Source organism: Euwallacea fornicatus, chromosome 4 (genome assembly GCF_040115645.1).
Source record: "Euwallacea fornicatus isolate EFF26 chromosome 4, ASM4011564v1, whole genome shotgun sequence".
Lineage (NCBI taxonomy): Eukaryota > Metazoa > Arthropoda > Insecta > Coleoptera > Curculionidae > Euwallacea > Euwallacea fornicatus.
In genome coordinates this window covers 3,643,632-3,666,977 of record NC_089544.1, presented here as the reverse complement: position 1 = coordinate 3,666,977, position 23,346 = coordinate 3,643,632, and the positions used below count along the sequence as shown (strand labels likewise).

Sequence of the window (23,346 nt, the reverse complement as noted above, 5' to 3'; positions counted from 1 at the left end):
CTCAGCATAAGCTTTTCAGTGGATGTCAAATTGTGGAACTTTTTGGGATAACATGACACATGAAAGGTGACATTTGACTCTTCGAATAACCCCTTTCTGAAAACTCAAATCATTTGTAAACAAAAAAAAAGCTAATAAAAAGAATCAAAAGTGGGTCTAAAATGTATCAAAACGCCTGCGGGGCCGCTGCGGCAGGCGCCGGGATCTGTGTGGAAACCGATAAGGACTCTCACAGCTTGATATCCAAGGAGCCCCAAGTACCTGCCATTGATAATGACTACAGCGGATTCGATGTAGTTAAAGCTACCCAGGTGATTCAGTTTTTTTTTTTACTTAACTTTTACATAAACACTAGTCATGTGTATCATAAATCTCGTTAAATGATGTTGGTATATGTACATGGAAAACAGTAAAGTAATGTAAATTGCTTTATGAAATCTCTACTCACCATTATGAGCTAAATATTGATTAATTTTGTTTCCTGTCTGAGCTCATTTAGTGTCCCACGAAAAATTATGCCAGTAACTTTCAACTCTTGTGAAAAAAAGAATTACTTATAGCTGCAAAAAAACTCAAAATTAAGCTTGAATAGCTCTATGCAAATTATGAACATAGAAAAATATAAAACAAGCAATCTTGTTTGTTATTCTGGTAATCATAGGTTCAAAGGCAGTTTTAGCTAGTGTACCATCTCTATGTAAAGTTTGGTATACATGTAGCAAAATGAGCTCTTAACTGGAAAGTCCTCTGATTTTCAATTATAGTTTCGCTCTCATATTAATTTATATCATTATTGTCAGACACTTTGAGTGTTATATTTAGCTTTCATTTGATAAAAAAGTAGCATTAGAAATTTGATTTTAGTATGGCGCATTTGCCCGTGTTCAAGAACTCATTGAGGCAGGATATGATGTTAATCAAAAAGATAGTGAAACTGTTACTTTATTGCACTGGGCTGCCATTAATAATCGCAAAGAAATTATTCGATATTTGATTGGTAAGTTGAACACCAATACAATGTGAATCTAAAATAATCTATTATCTTCCATTACTCATGCATCAATTTTACTTTTGTTAATAGATAAAGGTGCTACAGTAGATGCAATAGGAGGTGAACTACATGCAACTCCTTTGCATTGGGCAACCAGACAGGGTCATTTGGATGCTTGTGTAATTTTAATGAATGCTTCTGCAGATCCTACTGTAAGAGATGCCGAAGGTTGCTCCTGCATCCATTTGGCTGCTCAGTTTGGACACACTGCGTTGGTGGCCTATTTTGTAGCTCGAGGTGTCAGCCCAGATTTAACAGACAGAACAGGGATGACTCCATTAATGTGGGCAGTGTGGAAAATATGCAGCTTAGATCCAACCAGGTTGCTGCTTACTTTAGGAGCAAACCCCAATTTGACTGATTTTACACATGGAAATACGGCTTTGCATTGGGCCATTATGGCCCGTAATACAAACGCCATCTCTACTTTGATTTTACAAGGGCATACTAATCTGAACGTACCAAATACCAGGGGAGAATCCCCTTTGCAGATGATTCAGTCACAGACAGGTTCCATGTGGATTAGTCCAAAAGTGTCAGAGTTGATTAGAGAGCATGCGCAAGCCTATTCTCCCAGGGGGTTTCTTACCAAATTTGCCAGAGATAAGGTCAGTTGAAGTATAGGAGTATGAGTTTTTGTTTCTTAAGTGATTTATATGTCAGAGTGTTTGTAAAAAATCCCATTGTTTACAGAGAATACGATGGTGGGGCATGGTAGGCACACCATTTTTTGCCTTTTACATCGCCGGTGCCATTATGGGTACAAATCTTCTAGTCATAATTAAAGCATTCCTTTTACTCTGTTTATACATAATAATACATTATTTAGGTAAGTTAATGGCCTACTTATATAGTTATATACAGGTGGGGTGGGTATTTTTGGTGATACATGGATTAGAATAAAGAAATGAAAGCGAAAGCTTTTAACGAGAAAAAACCTACTCTGTAAAGCCACTATACGACCTGCAGCTTTCTGTTTTAGGGAAAGTATTTTATGATGACCGCTTAATGGCCCTTTTGCCACTAAGTATTTATTTGTCTACAAAAGCATGGTTTTATTTTACCTGGTTTATTTATATTGCTCCAATCGCTAGCATCACAACGACAGCAATTTTCCTGGCCAGTTCTAGCCTTTTATGGTACAACTTTTTGAAGAGTTGGCTGGGCGATGCTGGCGTCGTTCCTACTAACAAAAACTTGCAGTTTAGGGTGAGTTCTAAATTCAAATAGAGTGTGCGTCTCTTATAAACTGTATACATAACAAAGCAGTAAACACATTTCATGAGTGAAAATTTTGCTTTGCAATGGCCAATAAATAATCAGCAGCAGACCGAAAATAGACATCTCGTACAACGTATGGTGCATGCAATAAGCTCGGTTTAAGCCACTAATACTGGCTCCTTATTGTTAAGCGAGCTTAATTCTGATTTTGGTTAGAATACATATCAAGTTATCAAATTAGACTTAGATATAAGCTCGGCTTGTGGACATAGAAAGAATATAAACATTAATTAACAATCCCCTTAAGAGCGTTTTGTTCGTCAAAAAACAAATTGATATTTCCAGACAATCCTAGAACTGGCGGAAAAAGGTCCAAGCGGCTTTGAACCTTCCAGCTTCTGTTCTGCATGTTTAGTTCGAAGGCCGTTGAGGTCTAAGCATTGTTCAATATGCAATAACTGCGTGGCAAGGTTTGATCACCATTGTCCTTGGGTAGCAAATTGCATAGGTACTTAATTAAAATTAGTAATTAAATCGTTTTAAATATTAGGTTTGTGTAACTTTTATTTTAGGGGCAAAAAATCACAAATATTTTATCTGTTTCTTGGCCTGTTTAGTCATCATGTGCAGTCAAATGCTATACGGCGCCTTTTGTTTTTGGAAGAACGACTCTCAGTGTCATGCATTAGACAACAGAGATAATAGGACTTTTTGGGAAACGCTTTTAGCTATCGAACAATGTGATACGTGGGTTGCGTGGGTGTCGGTAAATGCGGCATTCCATGGTATTTGGGTGCTTATGCTGCTAATTTGTCAATTGTATCAGGTAATAATAATTGTGTGTCCTATCAGAGCTCTTTAGTTATATTTGAATGTAGATCGCATTTTTGGGAATGACGACTAATGAGCGCATGAACAAAAGTCGCTATAGTCATTTTATTGCTAATGGTGGCAAAAGCCCCTTTTCCAAAGGTATACTGGGGAATTTATTTGATTTCTTCGAATGTTCCTGTTTCGGGTGTATGAAATCCGAACACCAGGATTGGCTCAACAGTTTTGATTTCAATAAAGGTATGAATTTACCGTTTTGTTTTATTGGAAATATTGGACACATTTTTCAGGCATTGAGCGGGAGCCACTTCTTTGCAACAAAGAGAATTTTCAGTATGTATGAGGAAGGTTTTACATCCCGCAAAGGAGGATGAGTTTCTGAAAATACTATTTGCACATGTTGCGAATCTAGCATAATAGTTGTGCTTGAAATATGTAAGTTTTTTTGTGATGCTCTCTAGAATTGGGCGTGCGCCATATTACCACATTATTTTGCGTATACGAACAAGAGAACAGGCGTCTTCCACTTGTGAAAAAGAGCACAAAATCACTGCAATAGACTAATTATTCTGTGTATGCAGAGCAATAATATAAATATATTAAGTTGCCTTTAAAAATTTAGATCCGAAGACGCCAGTTAGTGCCATATCGACTGAACTTTGAAACTGGCTTTTGAAACCTAACGTACAAGCCGAGTATTGTAAAATGTCGACGCTCAAGTATGGACAAATTATTCTGAAGTTGCCGAATTAATTATTCTAAATAAAGCTGTCGATATTTTATTTTAGTTGTCAACAAACACGATATTTTTTGCATATTTGAGAAGTGTTATTTCTAAACACTCTTCAATTAGTAAATGATTTCTACCTTGCTCTAAAAATCGGAATAGTAAATTGAAATAATTGAGGTGTTTTTACCCATTATTCTTTATTTTGTTTTTTTTTTCCTTTATTTCAAAAATTTATATATTCCGTCTAAATAATATGTTGTATCATAAGAAAACTCCATTGCAAGAACTTACTTTTACAAGAAAATTAATAAATTTTAAAATATTACAATACAATGCATTAAAATTTGATATTTTCGCTATATATTTTTTAACTTGACATTGTTTGAAAAACTTTGATAAAAACAAATTTTTAATATTTACGGCTTTTCGATATCTTTTCAAATAAGCCTGGTAACCCATGGATCAATATATACAAAATGACCCTAAGTGTTAGGCTGTAGTTTTCGACCTATTGAATAAATCACGAAATATAGGCGGAATTAATATTGAAAATATCTTGTACGTTACATTTCAATCATTAGTTAATCTGTTAAAATAAAAACCAATAACATTCCGCTAATTTAAAGATTCACATTTTCCTAGCGTCACTACAGAGCTGAAATAATCCATTCACTAAAATACTACTGTTCTCATTGTTATTATTTATTGTTATTTAAATACCTATAAAGCTTTTATTGTGATTCTTTGTAAATACAAATATATTAAGAGTTAAGAATGGAATGAATAAACTTCCATAAAACCAGCAATTCTAAAGTGTAAATATGTAGGTTGTTACGGCAATATGGTAATTACTGTTGTAGATAAAAATATTCTCTCATCACCAAAGTCATACTTCCTCGATATTCGTACATAGATACATTATGTATTAATCGTATCAAGCTTAAAGTGATCATTTAGATTTATGTGGATTATCGCTTATCCAGAGAATTAGTGGTATTTTTAAGAATAAAAATCAATTTTACCTGAAACTGCTTATTTAATACAAAATCAACCCTAAAAAACGTTTAAACATTATAATGTATCTTTTTTACAGTACATTTTTAAAAGTTTTGGTAACAAAGTTATCTTCACAGGTTTCACTTCATACTCTTCGTTGTCTATAGAAAACCAACTCTCTTTTTCAGGCTTAATTTGCGGCTGAATTTCTAACGTCCTTGCCTCAATAGCCTCTTTAAACTGCAAACGCGTAATTGTAGTAAATAAAATTTGTTGGGCAACATGTTAAGTTTGCACAATAAATATGGTGTTACGTATGTCTCTGAAGATTATAATTTTGACATTTAATATAAAGCAAAAAATTCGTTGCATAAATGTTGTACATGGTATTAAAAAAAAAATGTTTTGTTGTAAGTTCAATGATAACTCCATATTTAGAAAGAAAAATGGGGACTAAGTACACTTTTATCAAGCAAAAACTTACCTCCCTACATTCACCTCTTTCTGTCTTCCAGCCTTGTCTAATAAAGTTAAAATATTCTATTTTTTCTGGTCCAATAAATATATTTAATTTTGACACATCTGTTATTTTATTGGAGATAATGTTAGATGTTAGTAAAGTAAAATCAGATGTGGTAATGTCTCTTTCCACCATTTGATTGCAGTGTGGATTATTAATTTGTTTATACTTCAATGTGTCCTGGTCTTCTTTTATATAACTAAAAACGTTACACTGTTATTTTGAATTCAAATTGAACGTTTCACTGCTCACCTTTGAAACCACTTAGATTTTGGTTGAACATTTTGCATTTTATAGCAATTGGAACAGCCACTGCATGGAGGACTGTATAACAGGTGGGCTTGACAATTCCATGACAGGCTACTTTTAAAACTAAAATCCTACTCAACTTAAAAGGAACTAAAACACTTGATCCCTACCCATTAAATATGTATGTAGCATATTTTCTTAGTTTCCCAAAAACCCAATAGTGGTCTTTTTTAACTTCAGCATCTCTGTATGCACCCCATTTTATATCAGATATAGCATAAACAGGTTTCTTATCTTCATTGTTCAGTATCTCAATTCTCATCACATCAATTTGTTTGGAAATCTCTTCAATAACAGCCATGGTTGCATTAGCCAAAGATGTCACTTTTTCCAGTTTTGTTTCACCAGGAAACAAAGATTTGCCCACTGTGTTGTTTTTTCCCAAAGGCAGAACACCTTTAAATCAAATTTCTCTTTTATTTTGTATCAACAGTTATTGCAACACTTACCTATAGGCACCAGTGCATTAGCATTCTCATTTGTACGCCTTAATAGTCCAGTGACTACTTCAGAAAGTGTACCATCACCTCCAGCCACAACTATGGCTTCAGCTCCATTAAGGCTTTCCATTAGGCTTCTGGCATGGCCTTCTGAATTAGTTTTCACAATTTCAACATTAATCCCAGCTAAGTGAAGTAATGGGGCGCAGTATTTTTCAAACTCAGTCTCTGCTTTTCTTTTATTTGCATTCGGATTTAGGATTACTGTTATACGTCGAGAGTTCACTGTGACTGGGATGGTTTGTTGGCCATACAATGCAGCTCGCTCACAATAAATTCTCATTAAACTTTGAGTGCTGCAGTAATGAAATGTTAACTAGTGGGTCAAGTACTTTTAATTTGAACTTACTCGAAGTAATTTTTTGTGTAGGATCCACTCCAAGCTACTACCACAGTCAAGAAAGCCGACTTTTTCCAGTTGTTTCTTACGGTTCTTGCAGTTTTTATAACGAAAGACATTGCTTTAAATTGATACCCTTTCCGCCGTGGATGAAATTGAATATATTTCTGATTCGTCCTTTCTTATGTCATAGATTAATCTTCTATTCTCTCAATATTTTCAAAGTTTTTTTTCCTCATATTTAAACTTTGCCTCTCCTTTTTACCTGAACTAACCTCAAATATCCAGCTGTTTTTGACAGGGGCTTTGACAGCCACTCAAATCTCCTTTGTGAACAGGAGTCCCAATTTAAATGAATGAATTTTTCACCCAATGAAATCAGCGAATGTAATTTTTTGGCCAATCAACATCAACAAAAATCTCATTCATACTCTCGTATGCACTTTTCATTGTAAAATTAGGCTGCAAGGCCCTGATTCCGTAAGTACATCTGAGAGTGGGTCGTACCTATTCTACATACATGCAAGCATGTTGACACAAAGTTACCTTGTAGTTCGAATTTCTAAAAACCGGTGTCAATACATTTACGTCACATTAACGTATCAGTTAACGCTTATTCTTTCCGAATTTGCAGTATCGTATCATAAAGTGCGTCATTTGTCATTCTTTTGTTTTGATGATTTATTAGTACTACGTGGTAATTGGTTTTTAATTTGGGGTGTTTCTTCTGCGGCGCTATTACTTATTACTCCACGTAAATTGTGAGGTTCCTGCATATTTAACGTCTCATCATTAGTGCTTAAGTTAAATTGAAAGCCCTGTTAAATCGTTAACTAAGTTGAATGAAATTCACCGTTGGGACTATCTGAAAGAGTTAATGATGAGCTTAAAGCAGTCCCCGCAAAAACTCTTCAGGAAACCTTAGCTAATACTAGTCACATTTCATCTGTTTGAATAGTTTTGACGCAGTTATTCTTTAATTGGCAAAAGTTCTTACAAGTCTCTGTTCGAGTTAGTTTCGTATTGTTTGCGATTATGAAAACTTTCAAGATATTTTAGAACAAAAGTTTGGACTATTTGCTGCAGCAGTACTGTGTCGATACGATCAGGAAAGCTTCATCAGCCGCAACGCGATACTTTAGTTTAAAAGTAAGTTTATTCTAATTTCGTGTAGTTAGCAACTCGCGAAAAGCATTAAAAAAGTTCCGATTTGTGTTTATGAGGCCTGCTTTTAAGAAAACTTTAATTTGGCTTCGGGCTGCGCGCCACACGTGAAAGCAATAGCGAAGTTTCCATTATAGAATATCCTTGAATATTCGTGGGGTTTGTCAGAGAAACTGGTGTATAGTAAAATAAATCTTGACTTAATGCCAAACAGTTGCCAATAAACATTAAACAACAATCACATACGCGAGCACGCACAAAGGAAAAATGGATATGAAGTAGGTGTTTAGTAAATGTAGTCCCGGTTTCAGATTTATACTGATTCGACATGGGTTTTCGGTCCCCATATGCGAGGCGTGTGATAAAATACCTAAAATTCGAATTATTAATGTGCTGATAACTTTGTTTTTCAATGTTCAAAGCTAATAAATGATTTTCGCAGCAGTGCCTGTCTGACGAGTTTCTCGGTAGTTTTTAATTTGGATCTAAGGCAACTTGAAACCTCTCAATGGAGCTCTTATGTTATGCAAATATGTTACAAAATAATTAACTATGTTATCCATAACTACGTGAAACGCGATTAGGCTGATATCAAGCATGCGTTTTTAGTCATTTTATCTAAATTGTCACTAACCTAATGATATTGATAATTGACTTAATTTGTTTGGAAAATATTTTTTGCCATTATGTTGTCAGTCTTGCTTTCATATCCATTACCAGCGTTAAAACTTTATCGTTACTTTACTACGCTTCGGCGTTGATGTTATGTGTATTTTGAAATGTAAAATTGAGAAATTAACGATACATTTGCCTCAAAATAATGCCGGAATATGTGAGTGAGTGCTTAACGACGGAGTTCACGTAATTTTTAACAGTTTCCGTAATGCTTTAGGCTCGGAATATAATCCACTTATGTTGCAATACTCGGAAATCCTATAAACTGTATTAGTTATAGATTTCTGCAAGCCAAAAGTTGGATATTAAGAGCTTACAGTGCGAAACTCGATTCGGCAACTGAAAAGTATTAAGTAACAATTGTTTGTCAAATATGTACACAGAAAAGTAGCAACATGAAGCGAAGGAAGGGAATACCGTCGCCGCTTGTGCTCTCAAACGGCATTGGTAAGCTTATGGATTTTTAGCATTGGGAGGGATTGCTGGCTTCAACTCTAAACAAATTATATTTTTACCTACAACTGTGATTATAACAAACCATTTTTCACGTTTTTTTCAGCATATTTACATTTCTTTTTCTGTATCTAAAACCTTGGGGTTTTCCGAGGTAACTGAAAAACCGACAGTAATGTTGTTATATAAATAGATTTCTGACGGAAATTCGCTGGATAATCACAATTTTTGCTATAAAAAATATATAGAGTTCCAAGCGTAAGTTCTTGTAATGAGAAACACGTGTGCTCATGCTCATTAGCTAGCTCTCTTTGATCTGATTCTAATGATATAAAGTTTTATATATTTATCTGTATTAATTTTTTGAAAAATTAATTTAAAACCAAGTTTCATCTTCACTCAATATGCAATAGTATGTGCACATACATAGACCTTCGCGAGCCCTTTAACTATGTAGTTAGCTATATAACTTTTTAGTTTATTTACATAATTATTAACTAAATTACATATTATATAATATTGTGAATATTCCCCTGCGAGCGCCAGCTAAAGGGTAAAAAAAGATGGCGCTCTCACGATCCGATTATATCCGGTACACCAGTCCTGACAGGCATTTCATAGTGAAGCGTTTTAGCGCCAGTTAAAAGGGGTATTTACTTAGGAAAGAGATAGCCCTGAATGTATGTGGGTCAGTCGGTCATAGCAGGTAAGATAGAGCACGAAAACGTCGTAACATTCGAATGATCCTTCTTTCTCTGCCCTTGTCACCGGTTTGCTGATCGTATGACGTAAAGAAAGACGGGAAGACGATAGTAGAGCCTTTCTTCCAGATGTATGTTTTGTTTGCTTCAATATAACCTCACAAATATTTGGCTTGATTTTAGCTAGAAGTTTGTAGTTATAACTGAAAAGTAATTAAATTAGTCGGAGATTATATTCGTGGGGTAATAACTATGTGTCTAAGGTGTCCGCATGTGTCCCCGAGCAAACCGGCCCAGGACCAGAACCAGAATAGTGGACGTCAGATTCATGCGTTATTACAATTTCTGTTTTTCCCTGTTGGGGGTAGATTGTCCCCCTCTCGAAGTTATCCCTCATATGACGTTTGCAAGGTGTCCAAGAAAGTAGTCCTTCCTCCTGACTTTGAGGCGGATCGACTTTGTGCATCTGGAAGCGGTCAAGTTCCTTGAGGTTTATTTATGTTACGACTGTACTTAAAGACCTATTTTCGTGGCTAGAACGGCTACGATGTTGTAAAACAAATGTTTTATCCAGCATTGTTGTGCAACAATCTGCTTTCTTTCTTTAATTCTGTTTGGGAATTAGTCTTCACACACAAACAGGGGGTGAATTGCAAACTATTCTCATTTAGAACTACGTTTGCTGAGGGGTCGGATGAACATCGAATTCTATTAATAACAATGTAGCTGCAAAGACAGTACTAAATCTGCTCGACACAACTTCTCTGAGATTGAAACTCTCGTTCTTTCTTAAGACTTAATTTGCTCCGCGGCTTCCAAATACGTTCCTCAGCTTGACTTCATTCTAGCTGTAGAAAGAACAGTTCAAACCTGATCGCAGGAATGCCCACAAGAGTTTAGAATAAGTTGCATAAAATTTTAGATAAAAGTTTTAAAATTAAACACAACTTAACTCTTATCGAATAACAGTGAGGTTCAAAACTTAATTTTTTGTTTAATTTTAAATAATTTATTTGTTGGAATTTGAATCAAAGTGTTTTTCGAATAGATCTGATATACGTATTTAGATATGTCAATGTTTTGATTATCTGTGGATCGATTGCATATGTACTTATTGTGGTCCCTACATACATAGTACCTCCTGAGTCTTGATAGTGAAATTTTAGTGTTGAACCACATCTTATTCCGCTTTCAAAATTCAAAATATGTTTACAATGGTTACCTTACCGCATTTCCTGTTGCTCATAGATAAATTCTTTTTGCGGCTGCTATATCTATAGTGTACAAAAACAACATTGCTGATATGTCACTTTAAAACAATAAGAGTGCAAATTAATTTACCTGCTTAACATCTCGAGCAAGACTGAATGATTATAATCCTTTAACAATCATCCAACTGATAATGATATTATGAACCTCTGATTGTGCTACATATTTAAACTCGTATACTTACAGTGTTCAAACCAGTCGGTTGCGGTTAAGTGATATTGGTATAAGCAATAAAATTACCAAGTTCTATATCGTACAAGTTGTGGACAGTTAAAAAATCGAAACAAAACTACTCGGTTAATATTCAATGAGGTGTGATTTCTCAAGCGGTTCTAACCATTTGCGAATTATATTTTGCGTAAAACGAAATAAAGGAGCTCGTGCGACTTGAAAGATTTGTTTATTTATATTCAGTGGTGTGAAAGTGAATTTGGATTTATCGGAATTTCAGGATAATAATTTCAATAAATATGAGAACAGTGAAGAGAAGGATGGCGTCGCAGCCTACGTCATTGCTCATCATAAGGCAAGGTACGTAGGTCCAGGAGAATGACAACTTAACATCTCTTCATTAATAGTTTTATATATCATCACAGTTATAAAAGGAAAAATGACTAAATAAGCAATAATAAAATAAGAATTACAAAAATACAAAATATAAATATAAAATGATAGGTACGTACGTTATCTAATCTGCTATGTTTAGATCAATTAGAAAACTTTAAATTAGTAACAAAAATAATAAAGGTAGTTTAGAAAAAGCGGAATTTTGGAATGTATCATTTAATTTGAATATTCACCTTTCATGCATTTTAGTTTGTCCTTTATTTTGGTAGTTTTTGCTCTTGTTTAAGAGGGTTCGTATTATTCTCAATTAGTTTTAACTGAGAATAGCGTGAAATTCTCCTGAAGCAATTCCGAACGGTTATTCCTAAAAATTAAAAATAAATAAATAATCAGGCCTTTTGGGTTTAGTTATAAATTTAGTAGTAGTATTAATAAAGTAGCAGATCCAAGCCATGCAATTAGGCTTTTAGGGCCTCGTGCTCCTTCCCAATCCGCCCTTTTCCATTTCATGTGGGCGCCCTTCACCTTTGCAATACGCTCGGCTCTCTTTATGAATTAAAGTATCCATCCAATTCAACCAACTTGTCTGGCTCTTGCAATTCGCCCGTATCCGTAGCCGTTTTCAAGCAATTTGAGAAAATAACAGACAATTCATGATTGTCTTCGATTCAATCGACTCAAGTCGATGTCTTTTCCATGTCGTTTCTGCATGCTACCGAATTAGGGCAAAATTTTTATGTATTTTCTATCTTCTTTTTCTGAAAATTTTTTAAGCAAATGGCGTAGTATAAAAAGAATGGTTTGGTGATAGAATACCTACTGCAGATAATCGCCCTGTAGATTTTCGCGACGATTTGAAAAACCTGACGGTTTAGATTGCTAAATTATCCAAGTACTGAAAATTTCAATGAAATATCTCGCTAACTGTAGAAGTTGCAAATAAAAAACCAAATAAAAGTTTAGTGTTTGTTACCTTGTATTTCAATAACGAAGCATTAAAAATTTTAAAAAATGAACAAGTCCAGGTAAGCGTGCGTATGAGGCTTCAAGCCTTGTGTAATAATAATATTACGTAGCTATGTCCAGCTGAGATACGCTTAGAGCTTAATTTAATTAAGTAATCTTGCTAAATCTTGTAGTGGAAGTCGAATATTTTTTAGTAGGAGGAATAGGTTTCAAAATATGTTCTCTAAAGACGGGACAAATGGAACTATTTACACCATGTATGAAATACAATTTTAATAAAATCATAAGTTAAAAAAATTTACTAAATTGTTCTGAAAAATTATGAATAAATGCGTCTTTCTCCTGAACAAGGTACTTATACATATATAGCAAAAGAAAAGATTAATTATTTACATTTTTGATTTATTGTGAGTCACTTTTCGAACACGGATTCAAATTTATCGTTTTCGTTAAATATGGAAACTCTTAAATGAACGTGTAAAACATCTTTTTGAAATGGCAATCCGGACTTCCGTTCCACCTTGTGTATAACAGTGAGAATAAATTAAGTTAAATCTCCTAAAGCCAACAGTAATCCATTGAAACTTGAATCGTTTCAAAAGTGCCCTATTTAATCCGGGTTAAAGTGTTCGTGTAAACAAGATATTATTTCCGGCGGTCCTGAACCACCTTGGAATATTCCATTAATGGCATTAGAAGGTTTAACCCCGGTGTGCATTTGGATAGGCAACATTTTGTTAGCAACTTACTGACACGAAAAAACATTGTTGCCCACTGGTCCAGTTTTCATATCCGTGTAATTTATTAATTAGAACTTAGGCATAATGACGAATCATTATCGATTTAGTTGTTCTTTACGTGGATTCAAATCATCATGTTCATAGTAAATTTGTCTGTGATAAACAAATCAGCACCCGTGATTAAACCTCGTGATTTGCTGTCGTGATAATTTGCCTCACAAAAACGATATATTTGTATGATGGTACTTTGTCAGAGCAAATAAACAATAAAACGTGTTAATGTTTTACATCAATTGGGAATATTTACCCAGTTTTACTTTTTATTTATACAGATTATCAGAAATGCAATATTCGGTTTATTTCCATTGAAAGACGCTATTGCACATGGTGATTAGGTGTAAGAAAAAAATATTGGATTTGACAAAATACTTGGTTCTTGAATTCCAGGAAATTTTGGTAAATGAAATAATTACCGTTTTTTGGACAACTAATTTATTTTCTTTAAAAACCTAAACTAAATACTTCTAATTAAATGAAATTAGCATTGAATTTTATTCATTCAAAACTGATTAAAATTGAAATCCTCCATGCGTGTAGGCCCGGTTTGCTTCACCCTGTATGTTCAATTTTTGAGAATTAAGTACCCACTAAATTAGATTTCCTGAATGAGACGAGGAGAGGTGCGCTGGAAACACTTTCCACGTAACACGAGTAGGTTTTCCAATACATTTTCCTGGAAATTGAATAGGCAGCTCATTTATGTAGGCCGCTAATAGAACTCCTCGTGTCAACAAAGGCGTTCACCCATGGGCCGAGAATGACGTAATATTGTAACGAAGACTGGACTGATAAGAATGAACGAGAAAGGGAGCTTTTAGAAATATCATCTGTTATTATCATCATTGCATTTTACATTTTGGCATTTAAATAATAAATAATAACTGTATTGCAATTTTAGAAAATCTGTTGGGACTGTAGGAGAAAAAAATCACATGTTATACGTCGCAGATGTGAACCCCTTATCTATTCACTAAATCATATATCAAACTGAACCTCTGGGTTACAATAACCGATTTCATGACTTTGGTGTAGAGGGTGGCGCATTTCACCTCCCATTTTCTATAGCTCGGTTATCATTGAAAGTAGGATTTTGATATTGTGCATACTTTACCTGCATCTTAGGGCATACTTCAGAAAAACATTTCTAATTATACAGGGTGCCCCAAATACTGCGACGATACCAAACAATTTTTTAATGGAACATCCGAATATGATATAATACTGTGGAGCTGACAATAACTGAATATTAGTTGCCGTACGTAACTCTATTTTTTAATTTTATTTTAGTTTTGATTCAAAAGTTAAATTATTAGCAAATTAAAATGGCCCCGGGCATAAAATGTTGTATGTAACGCCTAAACTTCATTGACTCATCCATCCAGTTGTGGACCCGCTGGCAGGTCCGCTCGGCTACATAAATAACCAATATGGACCTTTGAGAAGACTGAAAAATAATAAAATCTTATAAAAAATGTGCCCCCAAGGCTCAAATTCACATGGAATGTTTTTATTTAAACGTAGCTGATGAAAATTTAAACTCAAACTATGGAATTCAATTTTTGTCAACAAAGACTAAGGGATTTTAGTGCCTGTTACTCCCTTCTAGCCGGCGGAATAAGAGAGATGGGGTCGGCTTTTCTTATTGTTTTTGCGGTCCTTCGATGAAGGCAAAAATAAATTTGTATTTTTATCACGTGCAACAATATTTGTTTTAGAGGAAATTTGCTCTTTGTGTCCGGCATAATGAGTAGAATGTTTAAAGTCCTGTTAAAGTGAACCGAATTGCGTTTGAAAAGAAACTGAGCAAAGTAACACTGCATTTCGCTGCTTTTTTCTCAGGACGTATTCGGCATTTGTTGAGTTTTGTTGTGTTCTCTTTTAAGCAATGACCAGAACAACGCCAAAAGAGAAAAAGTACTGAAATGTCTGTAGCAACCAAATGCAGCGGGATAAAGCTTTTTACATTACATTTTGTTTCATTTTTACAGGGTGACTTACTCAGATGTGCTCACATTTAGTTAATTTTACAACTCTCCCAGTTTCAGAGATGGCAATATGGGCACAGCTAAACGACACACCCAATATATCCATCTATTCTTTAACTTTGACTATGATTCTCCAAGACATTAGTCACTTCGCTTCGTTGAATCTGTTATAGTATTTGTAAGACAAAACAAGTATTAAAAATTAGCCGTTTCGACAGTCTGACATTGATAAGTAATGCCGCAACCGCGCATGCTCCTAATTTGATAAATCGACGTCAGTAAATTCGCCATTTTTTAAAATGATATGCGCAGTAAAACTGTTTAGAACTTTGCAGTGTTTTCATAATCACACATTCATATTATTATCCATAAATATATTACTTATTACTAATATTACTTACTCTTATATATTATCTAGAAGATATATGTTTTGATGGACAATTTATATAATCTTCACAGTAACCTCCATTCGCAAATGAAAATTCTGAATCTTTCCTAGTTTAGTTTCGAGGTGGTAAAACAGATATTGGACTTTCCCTCTAATAAATTTTCCCATTCAAGTTCATGAATAGACTGAATACCTCAATTGGTTTATGTTATATCAAGGTTTTCAATTTAAATGCAGTCTCGCTAAGGGGAGTTTTCAAATTCTTAAAAACGGTGCATTTATCTAGACTGCTGAAAGGCTCAATTTAAATTGCACAATGCCAGAATGACAACTTTTAGAGCTTATATTAATCTTAAAGGAGCATAGCTATTGGCTTTTTTTCATAACAAAGGTGAAAGAGAGCTGTTGCACAATATACAATGTGTAAATAAGGTAATAGCAACTCTGCTAATATTTAGGTTCGCTATTTCCTGTTGATTATGCCTATTTAATAATTGTTATCTGTCTAGCGATTTTAGAAATATTCACTAATGTTCGTATTTTTTTTATTGTGCAGAAACTTTGAAGATCTCTGTATTTGGTTGTAATACTAGAGCAGCATGAAACGTTTCAAAAATCTGGAACTTTGGGGGGTTTTATCATATATTCATGGATTTATAAATTTTTATGCCAAAGTTTCGTATTTCTTCGTAAGCGGAAGTATCAGCTGTGTCGTTTCACGAAGCAAATAGAGCTGCAGAAGTGTGAAATTGGAGTCGACAGTTTTTCGAATGTCGTAAAATATCGTTTCCCAAGAGTCTCATATTTTGTGAGAACAATTTCTTAAAGTGCTCCCGATTATTCGAAAAATCAATTTCCCATACCGTCAAATGGAGTATGCACAAAGGTGATTTGTCTCTCCACTCCACGGCCCTTGAGAGTGACTCAAGGCTTACCCTTATTAATGACGGGGCTCTTTCAATCTGGAAAACAGATTTTTCCAGAAAAATTCCCCCTTTCTTGCGAAGCTATGCTCTATTGATTATAAAATAACAATAATTGTTAAATAACAGCTTGAAACTAACGTGAATGCGACGGTGCGCTTGTTGAATTTCAAACTGGCCATTTTAGGAATTCAAGTAAACGAAGTGCTGTTATATAAGTAAACTGAAACTTTTCGAATGGGAACTGTCCGAAGTTTCAGGTTTCATTTGAAGTTTCGCAAATCGATGCTGATTCTAAGTAGGTATTACGGTTTTCGGTAGGAAAACTGAGTTTAACTCGCATTAGGTGGGTCGTGTTACGTTTACTGGAATTTATAATGTAGAAGATTCAGTGCCAGGTATAGCAGGGAAGAAGGCTTAAGGAAAATGTCTCCATAGGAATTTCCTGGATTGTAGTTTTGCTACTCTACGAGACATACGTGTAGTGAACATGTATTTACAAAACACTAATATCTTATAAATTTTTCGGTATGGAACTTTAACCGCTAGTTACAGCCACAGAGTCTATTCTCAATTCTTTTAAACTTTGAACTTGTTATTTAAAAATCTTCTCATCCTCAGTAATTTACGAGTTCTCCTAGCCGTTTGATCTGTATGCCTTTTTCACGTTTCTAATATTATTCGATCCATTTATCCGAAAATACCACGAATAATATGGACATCTATCTGTGTGGAAAAAATATTTACATTCTCTTCTGGCCCTCCACCAATTCTCCCTTTCTGCCATAAAAAGTACGAAGACAAAACTTACAGTGTCGGCCGTGCGTTGCGACATGATCGTCCACCGCTTCATCGAGAGCATCCAGATCATGTCGACAATCGAAATTCAGAAGAGTAGAAATATGAAATTTGTCAGCTTCAAATGGCAGATAGCGCTGCTAGATGACACTTAACAGCTATCGATGTAGATGGAGCTAAGGCACTACTGTAAAACGATGACTCTCAGAATGATTCTTTACCCGAGTCCACAATTTTGTAAAGAAACGCGACTGATTTTTTTTTCTTTGGAGGAAGAATTAACCACGAACATTTTTTTCTATTAAGTAATCATATTATGCGACTTTCGATTATACACCATTTAACGAGCAACGCCACTGTTAATCCAGCAGCGTCTCGTGCGTCGCCAGGCAACGGGGGTGGAAGCCAGACGCGTTTTCTCCATGTAGGTTAGTTGTAAACCGGTTGATTTTCGTCGTGCAACTCCATTTGGAAGAACGTGGAAACAAACGATGTAACGTAGACTGGGCTGTTTCGCGTTTTCCATTACCACTCAAGGACGGGCTATTTTTGATTTTTGCGCTTAAATTCCAACGCACATCTTCGTCCTTTAGAGAAAGAAATGGAATGTGAGGGTATAAACGAAGGTAGGATAGATGAAATTATTGTTTAAACTTATTGACTTTTTATAGAAGTTTTCTTCGCAGATGATTTAAGTGATCACTTATAATTCCAGAGACTCTGACACACCATTTCTTTTAAAATTTTAAGATCTGAAACAGAGAAAATGTCTTAAATTAAAAAGAGATGTTTTTTTATAATGCTTAAAAAAAATCTACTTGAAAACTTCTCCATTAGGCACTCTCGGGTTTTACAGTGGAGGGTCCATTGAAACAGCGTATTTCGAATCAAATCTGCTTGAAGATAAGAATGGTAACGTTTTAAATTCAAAGGCAAAAATGTTACTTCCCACCCTTAAAACTTTAGGGGCAACTTAACGATCCTTGAATACAATGATAATAAAGCGTGGAAATTCGTGATTTCTGTGGAGGAAAATTAAAAACCAACACTGCGTTAATGACATTATTTTAACATTTGGGGTTCGTTGTTCAAATGTTGATTTTCAATTTTTGCGGTATATTTCATCGAATTTATTGTCAGCAATATAACAGCGCCTCGTGACAACGTTGTTTAAATTGGGGAATAAAAATACCATTATTTTTATTACCGCGTCCTAAAATCGATTTTCCATCAGTTAATAGGAAGACAATTGCTTCTAAATTGTCAATTTATGGGCATATAACTTGGAAGCGTGGGTTAGGGGATTATTCAAAATGATGGATGATAAGCTTCATGTATGCTTGAAATCAGGAAATTTACTAGTCCATTAAATAGAGAACCTTAGCATTCCAATATTTTAAACATGGAAGCAAAAAAATGTATCATACGATACAGAATATCAAAAGAACAGTTGGAAATTCTATATATCCTGTTATTTGACTTAAAATTGATTTTCTCTTTGATTTGTTTTTTTTTTATGAAGTTAATTTAAATTCAATTGAATTAATTTCATTTCTCTAATTATTAATCCAGGTTTTCTGCCTTGTGTTTGCTTTGATTTTCATTTTTTTGGCGATTTCCTAGTGTTACTTTAACACTAAATTGTCATTTCTGGCTCTTGTTTCAGAGTTTTTAGGTGATGATTGAAAGGAGTTTTTCTTCTATTTAATCTCTTCCGGATGCGCCTTCAGAAGCATATTTTGTTTCGTAGCGATTGCCGGCTAAAAGCAGAGTATTAGTCAGGCGAGAAAACTGCAATTAATCGTTGTGGTTGCTCAATTGAGTGAAAAAGGCTGCGTCTTGGGGGGGAAGGGGCCGAGAAGCATGTTTCATGTTGCAACAGTTGCTAATAAAGTACGACGGGTACGACTTCTTCACAAGAAGTTGATAAACGCAATCCAGCGCCATTGCAAAATGCAAAATGTCAAATCAAATTAATTCTTTTACTAAATCTTTGTTTTAAGCTTTAGCGTTCGCGTGGCTTTCTGAAGTCTTATAAAATGCTGCACCTAATTGCAATATAGAAGTGAAATCAGGCCAGAAATTTTAAAATAAACTGAGATGTGTTTGGTAAAGCGTTTTTCTTTTAAACGAATTACTTTTTTCGAATTTTTATGTATAACAAATTATTTTATTATTTGTTATTTTATAAAAATTAATTTATGTCCTGCAATTTTTATATTGAATGATCGGCAAACAGGATCGCATTTTGAAGAAGTTTTTAATAGAAATCTTTTAATATTTTGCGCGATCCCGTTTGAACTTTCCCACTTTACTCACAGATGGCAAAACTAGTACGAGGCCGCCGGGAAAGACCGATTTAATTAACTTATTTCTACTATTTTTAGGTGTGACATCTAATTAACGAGTAAGATAGGGGATTAAACTAATAACAACAATACCTACTAAGCCTCAGTAAACAGATTGTTTTATATGTATCTTATATATGGCAATAGCAAACAGTTTATCAGCGGTGTTAGTCGAAGACGGAACCGGTATCTGGTGTTTCCGATGTTGTATTTTTGTCATCATTTTGTTATAAAATCTACGAGAACTGGATACTTATTTAGGTAAATAACACTTTTAAAAGGACTTGACTGAACAAACTATTTTGAACTTAGAAACTAACTATTTTTAAATTCCAACAGTTCATCGCGCCATGCGCAGATCATCCAAGGCAATTTTAAGGCAATAAAAATACTTTAGTACCAAAATGGAATTCGGTACCTAGCGTTCGACATTTAATTTGTTTGGGATATTTTATTTACCGTTTAAGTACCGTTCAACAGCTTTCTTTTATTCTTTTGGTTTAGTTTTGCATAGGTCTCCTCTCACAGAGAACGAGAGTGGTTTCAGTGTGAATGAATACTCGGTACTCGGGCGAAATCCTGAGGTACTTTTGTGTTGTTTTGTGCTATTGACGACACTACAAAACATGGGATTTTAAGGTTAGGTTTTTCTCGATTTTTATGCGGTTTATTCACCTTTTGCCGTGTGCGTTTTATTTGGTATTGCCCAATTTGTGAATGTGCAATGGTCAGTTTTGTAATGCAATCGTGGTGTTTTTTGTAGCCTTAACGGGTAATCATCGAGGGTTGATTGAGGTCACTAGAGTAGTCCCTACAAGGTCAATTAGGGACATAATAAAAATTACAAAAATGTGAAAAAAAAATTAAATTATTCAGTTTTTGCGAAAGTGATGGAATTGTTTTAGTTTTTTTGTTTTTACATTAAAATAAGGTTTGTTGATGCCTTTTGAAATGGAATAATTATTACCTCCAGTTAAAAAAAAGTGAAATTTATTAGGTATAGACTGAACTTTTTTGTGAATTCATGTTCAATTATATTTTTTCATCAAACATCAATTTTATATTAAGGTGCGCAAAACTACACTTTTTTTAATGCTTTATTTGGCAGGCACCTAGTACAATATAAATGATTTCGGTTTAATGTAAATTTTTGTTTGATGAAAATAAACATAATGAAATATTTTTATCTGTTCCTTAATATTTTTATTATTCTTTATTGTTTTTATTATTTTTTATTATTATTATTTCTATTTTTATATTTTTATTTCTTCTATTTTTAACAAAAACGAGATATCATAGAAATAAAGCATCTACAGCAATATTCAAAATACAACAACCAATTGCAAGTTGTTTTCTATTCCTTCATAGACATTCCGCAAATAAATCATGCCCAACAATGGTTATATCCATTGGTCGGCACATCCGCCAGATCTTATCCCATTAGATTATAATTTGTGAGCGAAATACGAAAGATATCATTTATAAATATGTATCCACCGATATTGACGTTCTTTTAGAGCTTTAATGAAGACTTTTAACGACGAATTCGAGATTTCGAGTGAAGATCGAAAACCTCATTAAAATTATGTCGATAAAACTGGAAAACTTTCCAAAAGCAGTCATGGTTACGTTTAAACCAATGTCCCTAAATACTTCTTGTATTTGACAAAGGCTCGTCTCGCAAAAGGCCATCAACGTATCCACAATCGACTTCGTGCAAAGCATTGATCCACCGCATTGAAAGATAGGGACAAAAGTCATTTCATATTGGGTTCAATTTCATAAACTGATTGGCAGCTCGCCAACGGATGGATATTGCGAAGTTTGATGTTCAGGATTTTGGGAACAAATTAGGTCAAAATGAGATATTTAAACTCAAATTACTAGTTTATTTTCCTCTGTCCCATCAGAGTCGAGAATCGCTAATAACGAGTGTTTCGAGACGAAATTAATCCAGATAATTTACATTCAGTTCTGGCGGTGTTTTGAATACGAATAACCCCATTTAGACCACAGATTTTCTTAGACGCAGTTGATTTTCCATCAAATGGACCAAACAGAAACTTAATTGTTTTCAATGAAACCGGTTCTGTATTGTTCTTGATGTTTGTGTCTGCATTCGAGAGTGGTCATTTTGCGAGTTACGATGAGCTATAATTTTGCATAGTGTTGAATTAGGAAGTTACAGGGCTCACAGATTTGAACTATTTTGACAGGCAACTTGGATTTCCGCATCGTCTCGCTCAACTTTTAACAATGAGATACAAAATATTGTTTAACCTTCGCCAATTTTGAAAATTGCGGTAATTCTATTAATTGAATTGAAAAATATTTTTTTTTGCAATATAGGGAGTAATAGATCTTATCGTGTGCTTATAAAGATATTTGCTAAATTGCTATACAGGGTGTCGAATTTTTCGTAGCAGAATTTTAACAACGTAATATACGCATAAAAATATTATTAGTTTGCTATATAAACTATATTCGAGAAATGCTTTGTTAAGGAAATATAGGGTGTTGAAATAAAAAAAAATCTTTTATACCTTTCAAGGTTTTTGCGATATTTAATTCAAATTTTGTGTATAAGTCACTCTTTAGGACCTATATTATTAGATAATACTTGATGATCGTGAAAACCTACAGGATGATATTTGTTTGGGAGTTATGGTCCATTTTATCGCCCAAAATTATTGTGTTTAATTCATACGTAATGTTTAATTTCAGAAATTTAAATTGCTTGGACAATTTAGAAACTTTTGTGTATTTTAGCCATTTTAGTATAATATACGTCACCGTTTTTCAGTTATTTGCAAAATGGTGAAGCAATACATGATATTTTTTTCAAGGAATAGATTTGGTTGGTTTTTGATATTGCTGACATTATATTTTCTGACACACTATTGCGGTGAGAGCCGGAGTTAGGACTTATTTATTGACGATCTAACAGAAAAGCGGATTTTTAATAGAAGATAAATAAAAAATAATAGTAGACAAGAGGACAACAGTAACTTCAAATGCCGAATAAATGAAACAGTCATTATTTATTCGATAACAAAACAATTTATATCAATATCGAATAATTATTATTACACAAATTGTTCGAGATGGTCGTCATTACGTTCTGCACATAAACTATATCGTCACCCTAAAGACCGCGAAACATTATCTAATTCTAAGTAGTTATTCTAAGAGTAGAAGTTCTTATTCGCCTTATAAGTTCTTCTTGAGAGTTTGCAGGAGTAGAGTAGACATTTTCCTTTGTAGATCCCTAAACTTAAAAATCAAGATTTGTTAGATCGGGCGATCGAGGAGGTCAAGCGATTGGTCCTTCACGACTTACCCATCTTTGTGGACAGTTTGCATTTAGCCAGTTCCTCATCACCAGGGATTATATATAAAGGACGTCCGTATAATTATGTTATTAACTTATGCTCAAAATTTGAGTCAAATATTTAAAAAAATTTAAGAGAAAAGAAAACTATCTCGAAAACTACTATAGCGGGTATCAAGACACCAATTTGTAAAATAAATTATTCAATTAAAAACGAGGGGTTGAAAAACGTACGGGGTCCTTAGTGCTACCTGGACTGCTTTGTAAACGAGTGTCCAAATTGAAAATGCTTCAGTTTGCAATTGAAACTTGAGTGACGTCTCATATGGACGGAGCTTCTTCTCAAAACAAAAAGTCTTTGCGTAAAAACGTCGTTCTTCCCCTATCGTTTTTCCTGCGGCAGTGAAATCCTTAATCCAAATATCAATTAATCTTGCCCAGCAAATGACGTAAAATAAAATGGTATTTTTCTTAAGTAGC

General features: G+C 34.2%; 3 protein-coding genes across 9 annotated transcripts in view; 2 read left to right on the top strand and 1 right to left on the bottom strand.

Annotated features, from left to right (window-relative positions):
- Hip14 (palmitoyltransferase Hip14) lies at positions 1-4,861 on the top strand. The gene is made up of 9 exons (XM_066281495.1): positions 1-311; positions 865-997; positions 1,082-1,659; positions 1,745-1,880; positions 2,034-2,260; positions 2,618-2,780; positions 2,845-3,098; positions 3,151-3,343; positions 3,394-4,861. The coding sequence occupies exons 1-9, from the start codon at positions 162-164 to the stop codon at positions 3,444-3,446; spliced, it is 1,887 nt and encodes a 628-aa protein (XP_066137592.1). The 5' UTR covers positions 1-161; the 3' UTR covers positions 3,447-4,861.
- Positions 4,850-7,369, bottom strand: Mulk (acylglycerol kinase-like protein Mulk). Its single transcript, XM_066281496.1, has 6 exons — positions 6,508-7,369; positions 6,108-6,454; positions 5,769-6,054; positions 5,602-5,721; positions 5,314-5,548; positions 4,850-5,069 (listed from the first exon to the last, which is right to left on the bottom strand). Exons 1-6 carry the CDS (start codon positions 6,615-6,617, stop codon positions 4,905-4,907), a joined length of 1,263 nt encoding a protein of 420 aa, XP_066137593.1. The 5' UTR covers positions 6,618-7,369; the 3' UTR covers positions 4,850-4,904.
- A 137-nt stretch (positions 7,370-7,506) lies between these two features.
- Positions 7,507-23,346, top strand: part of Pde11 (Phosphodiesterase 11) — a 101,209-nt gene continuing 85,369 nt past the window's right edge. For 2 of the 7 annotated variants that reach the window (XM_066281485.1, XM_066281483.1), the window contains exon 1: positions 11,104-11,291. In XM_066281485.1, coding sequence (XP_066137582.1) covers positions 11,231-11,291 — 61 coding nt within the window. In that variant the 5' untranslated portion in view covers positions 11,104-11,230. Of the gene's footprint in view, positions 7,648-8,419; positions 8,785-11,103; positions 11,292-19,649; positions 19,797-19,943; positions 20,175-23,346 lie in introns of those variants that run through there. The other 5 variants (XM_066281493.1, XM_066281484.1, XM_066281486.1 and 2 more) reach the window with 5 other exon arrangements.

Coding starts and splice junctions, on each gene's coding strand:
- Hip14 (XM_066281495.1), top strand. CDS start 162: ATGTATCAAAACGCCTGCGGGGCCGCTGCGGCAGGCGCCGGGATCTGT. Junction 1,660..1,744: donor CCAAATTTGCCAGAGATAAG/GTCAGTTGAAGT, acceptor CATTGTTTACAG/AGAATACGATGGTGGGGCAT. Junction 3,344..3,393: donor CAGTTTTGATTTCAATAAAG/GTATGAATTTAC, acceptor CACATTTTTCAG/GCATTGAGCGGGAGCCACTT.
- Mulk (XM_066281496.1), bottom strand. CDS start 6,617: ATGTCTTTCGTTATAAAAACTGCAAGAACCGTAAGAAACAACTGGAAA. Junction 6,455..6,507: donor TACACAAAAAATTACTTCGA/GTAAGTTCAAAT, acceptor TCATTACTGCAG/CACTCAAAGTTTAATGAGAA. Junction 5,549..5,601: donor AAATCTAAGTGGTTTCAAAG/GTGAGCAGTGAA, acceptor TAACGTTTTTAG/TTATATAAAAGAAGACCAGG.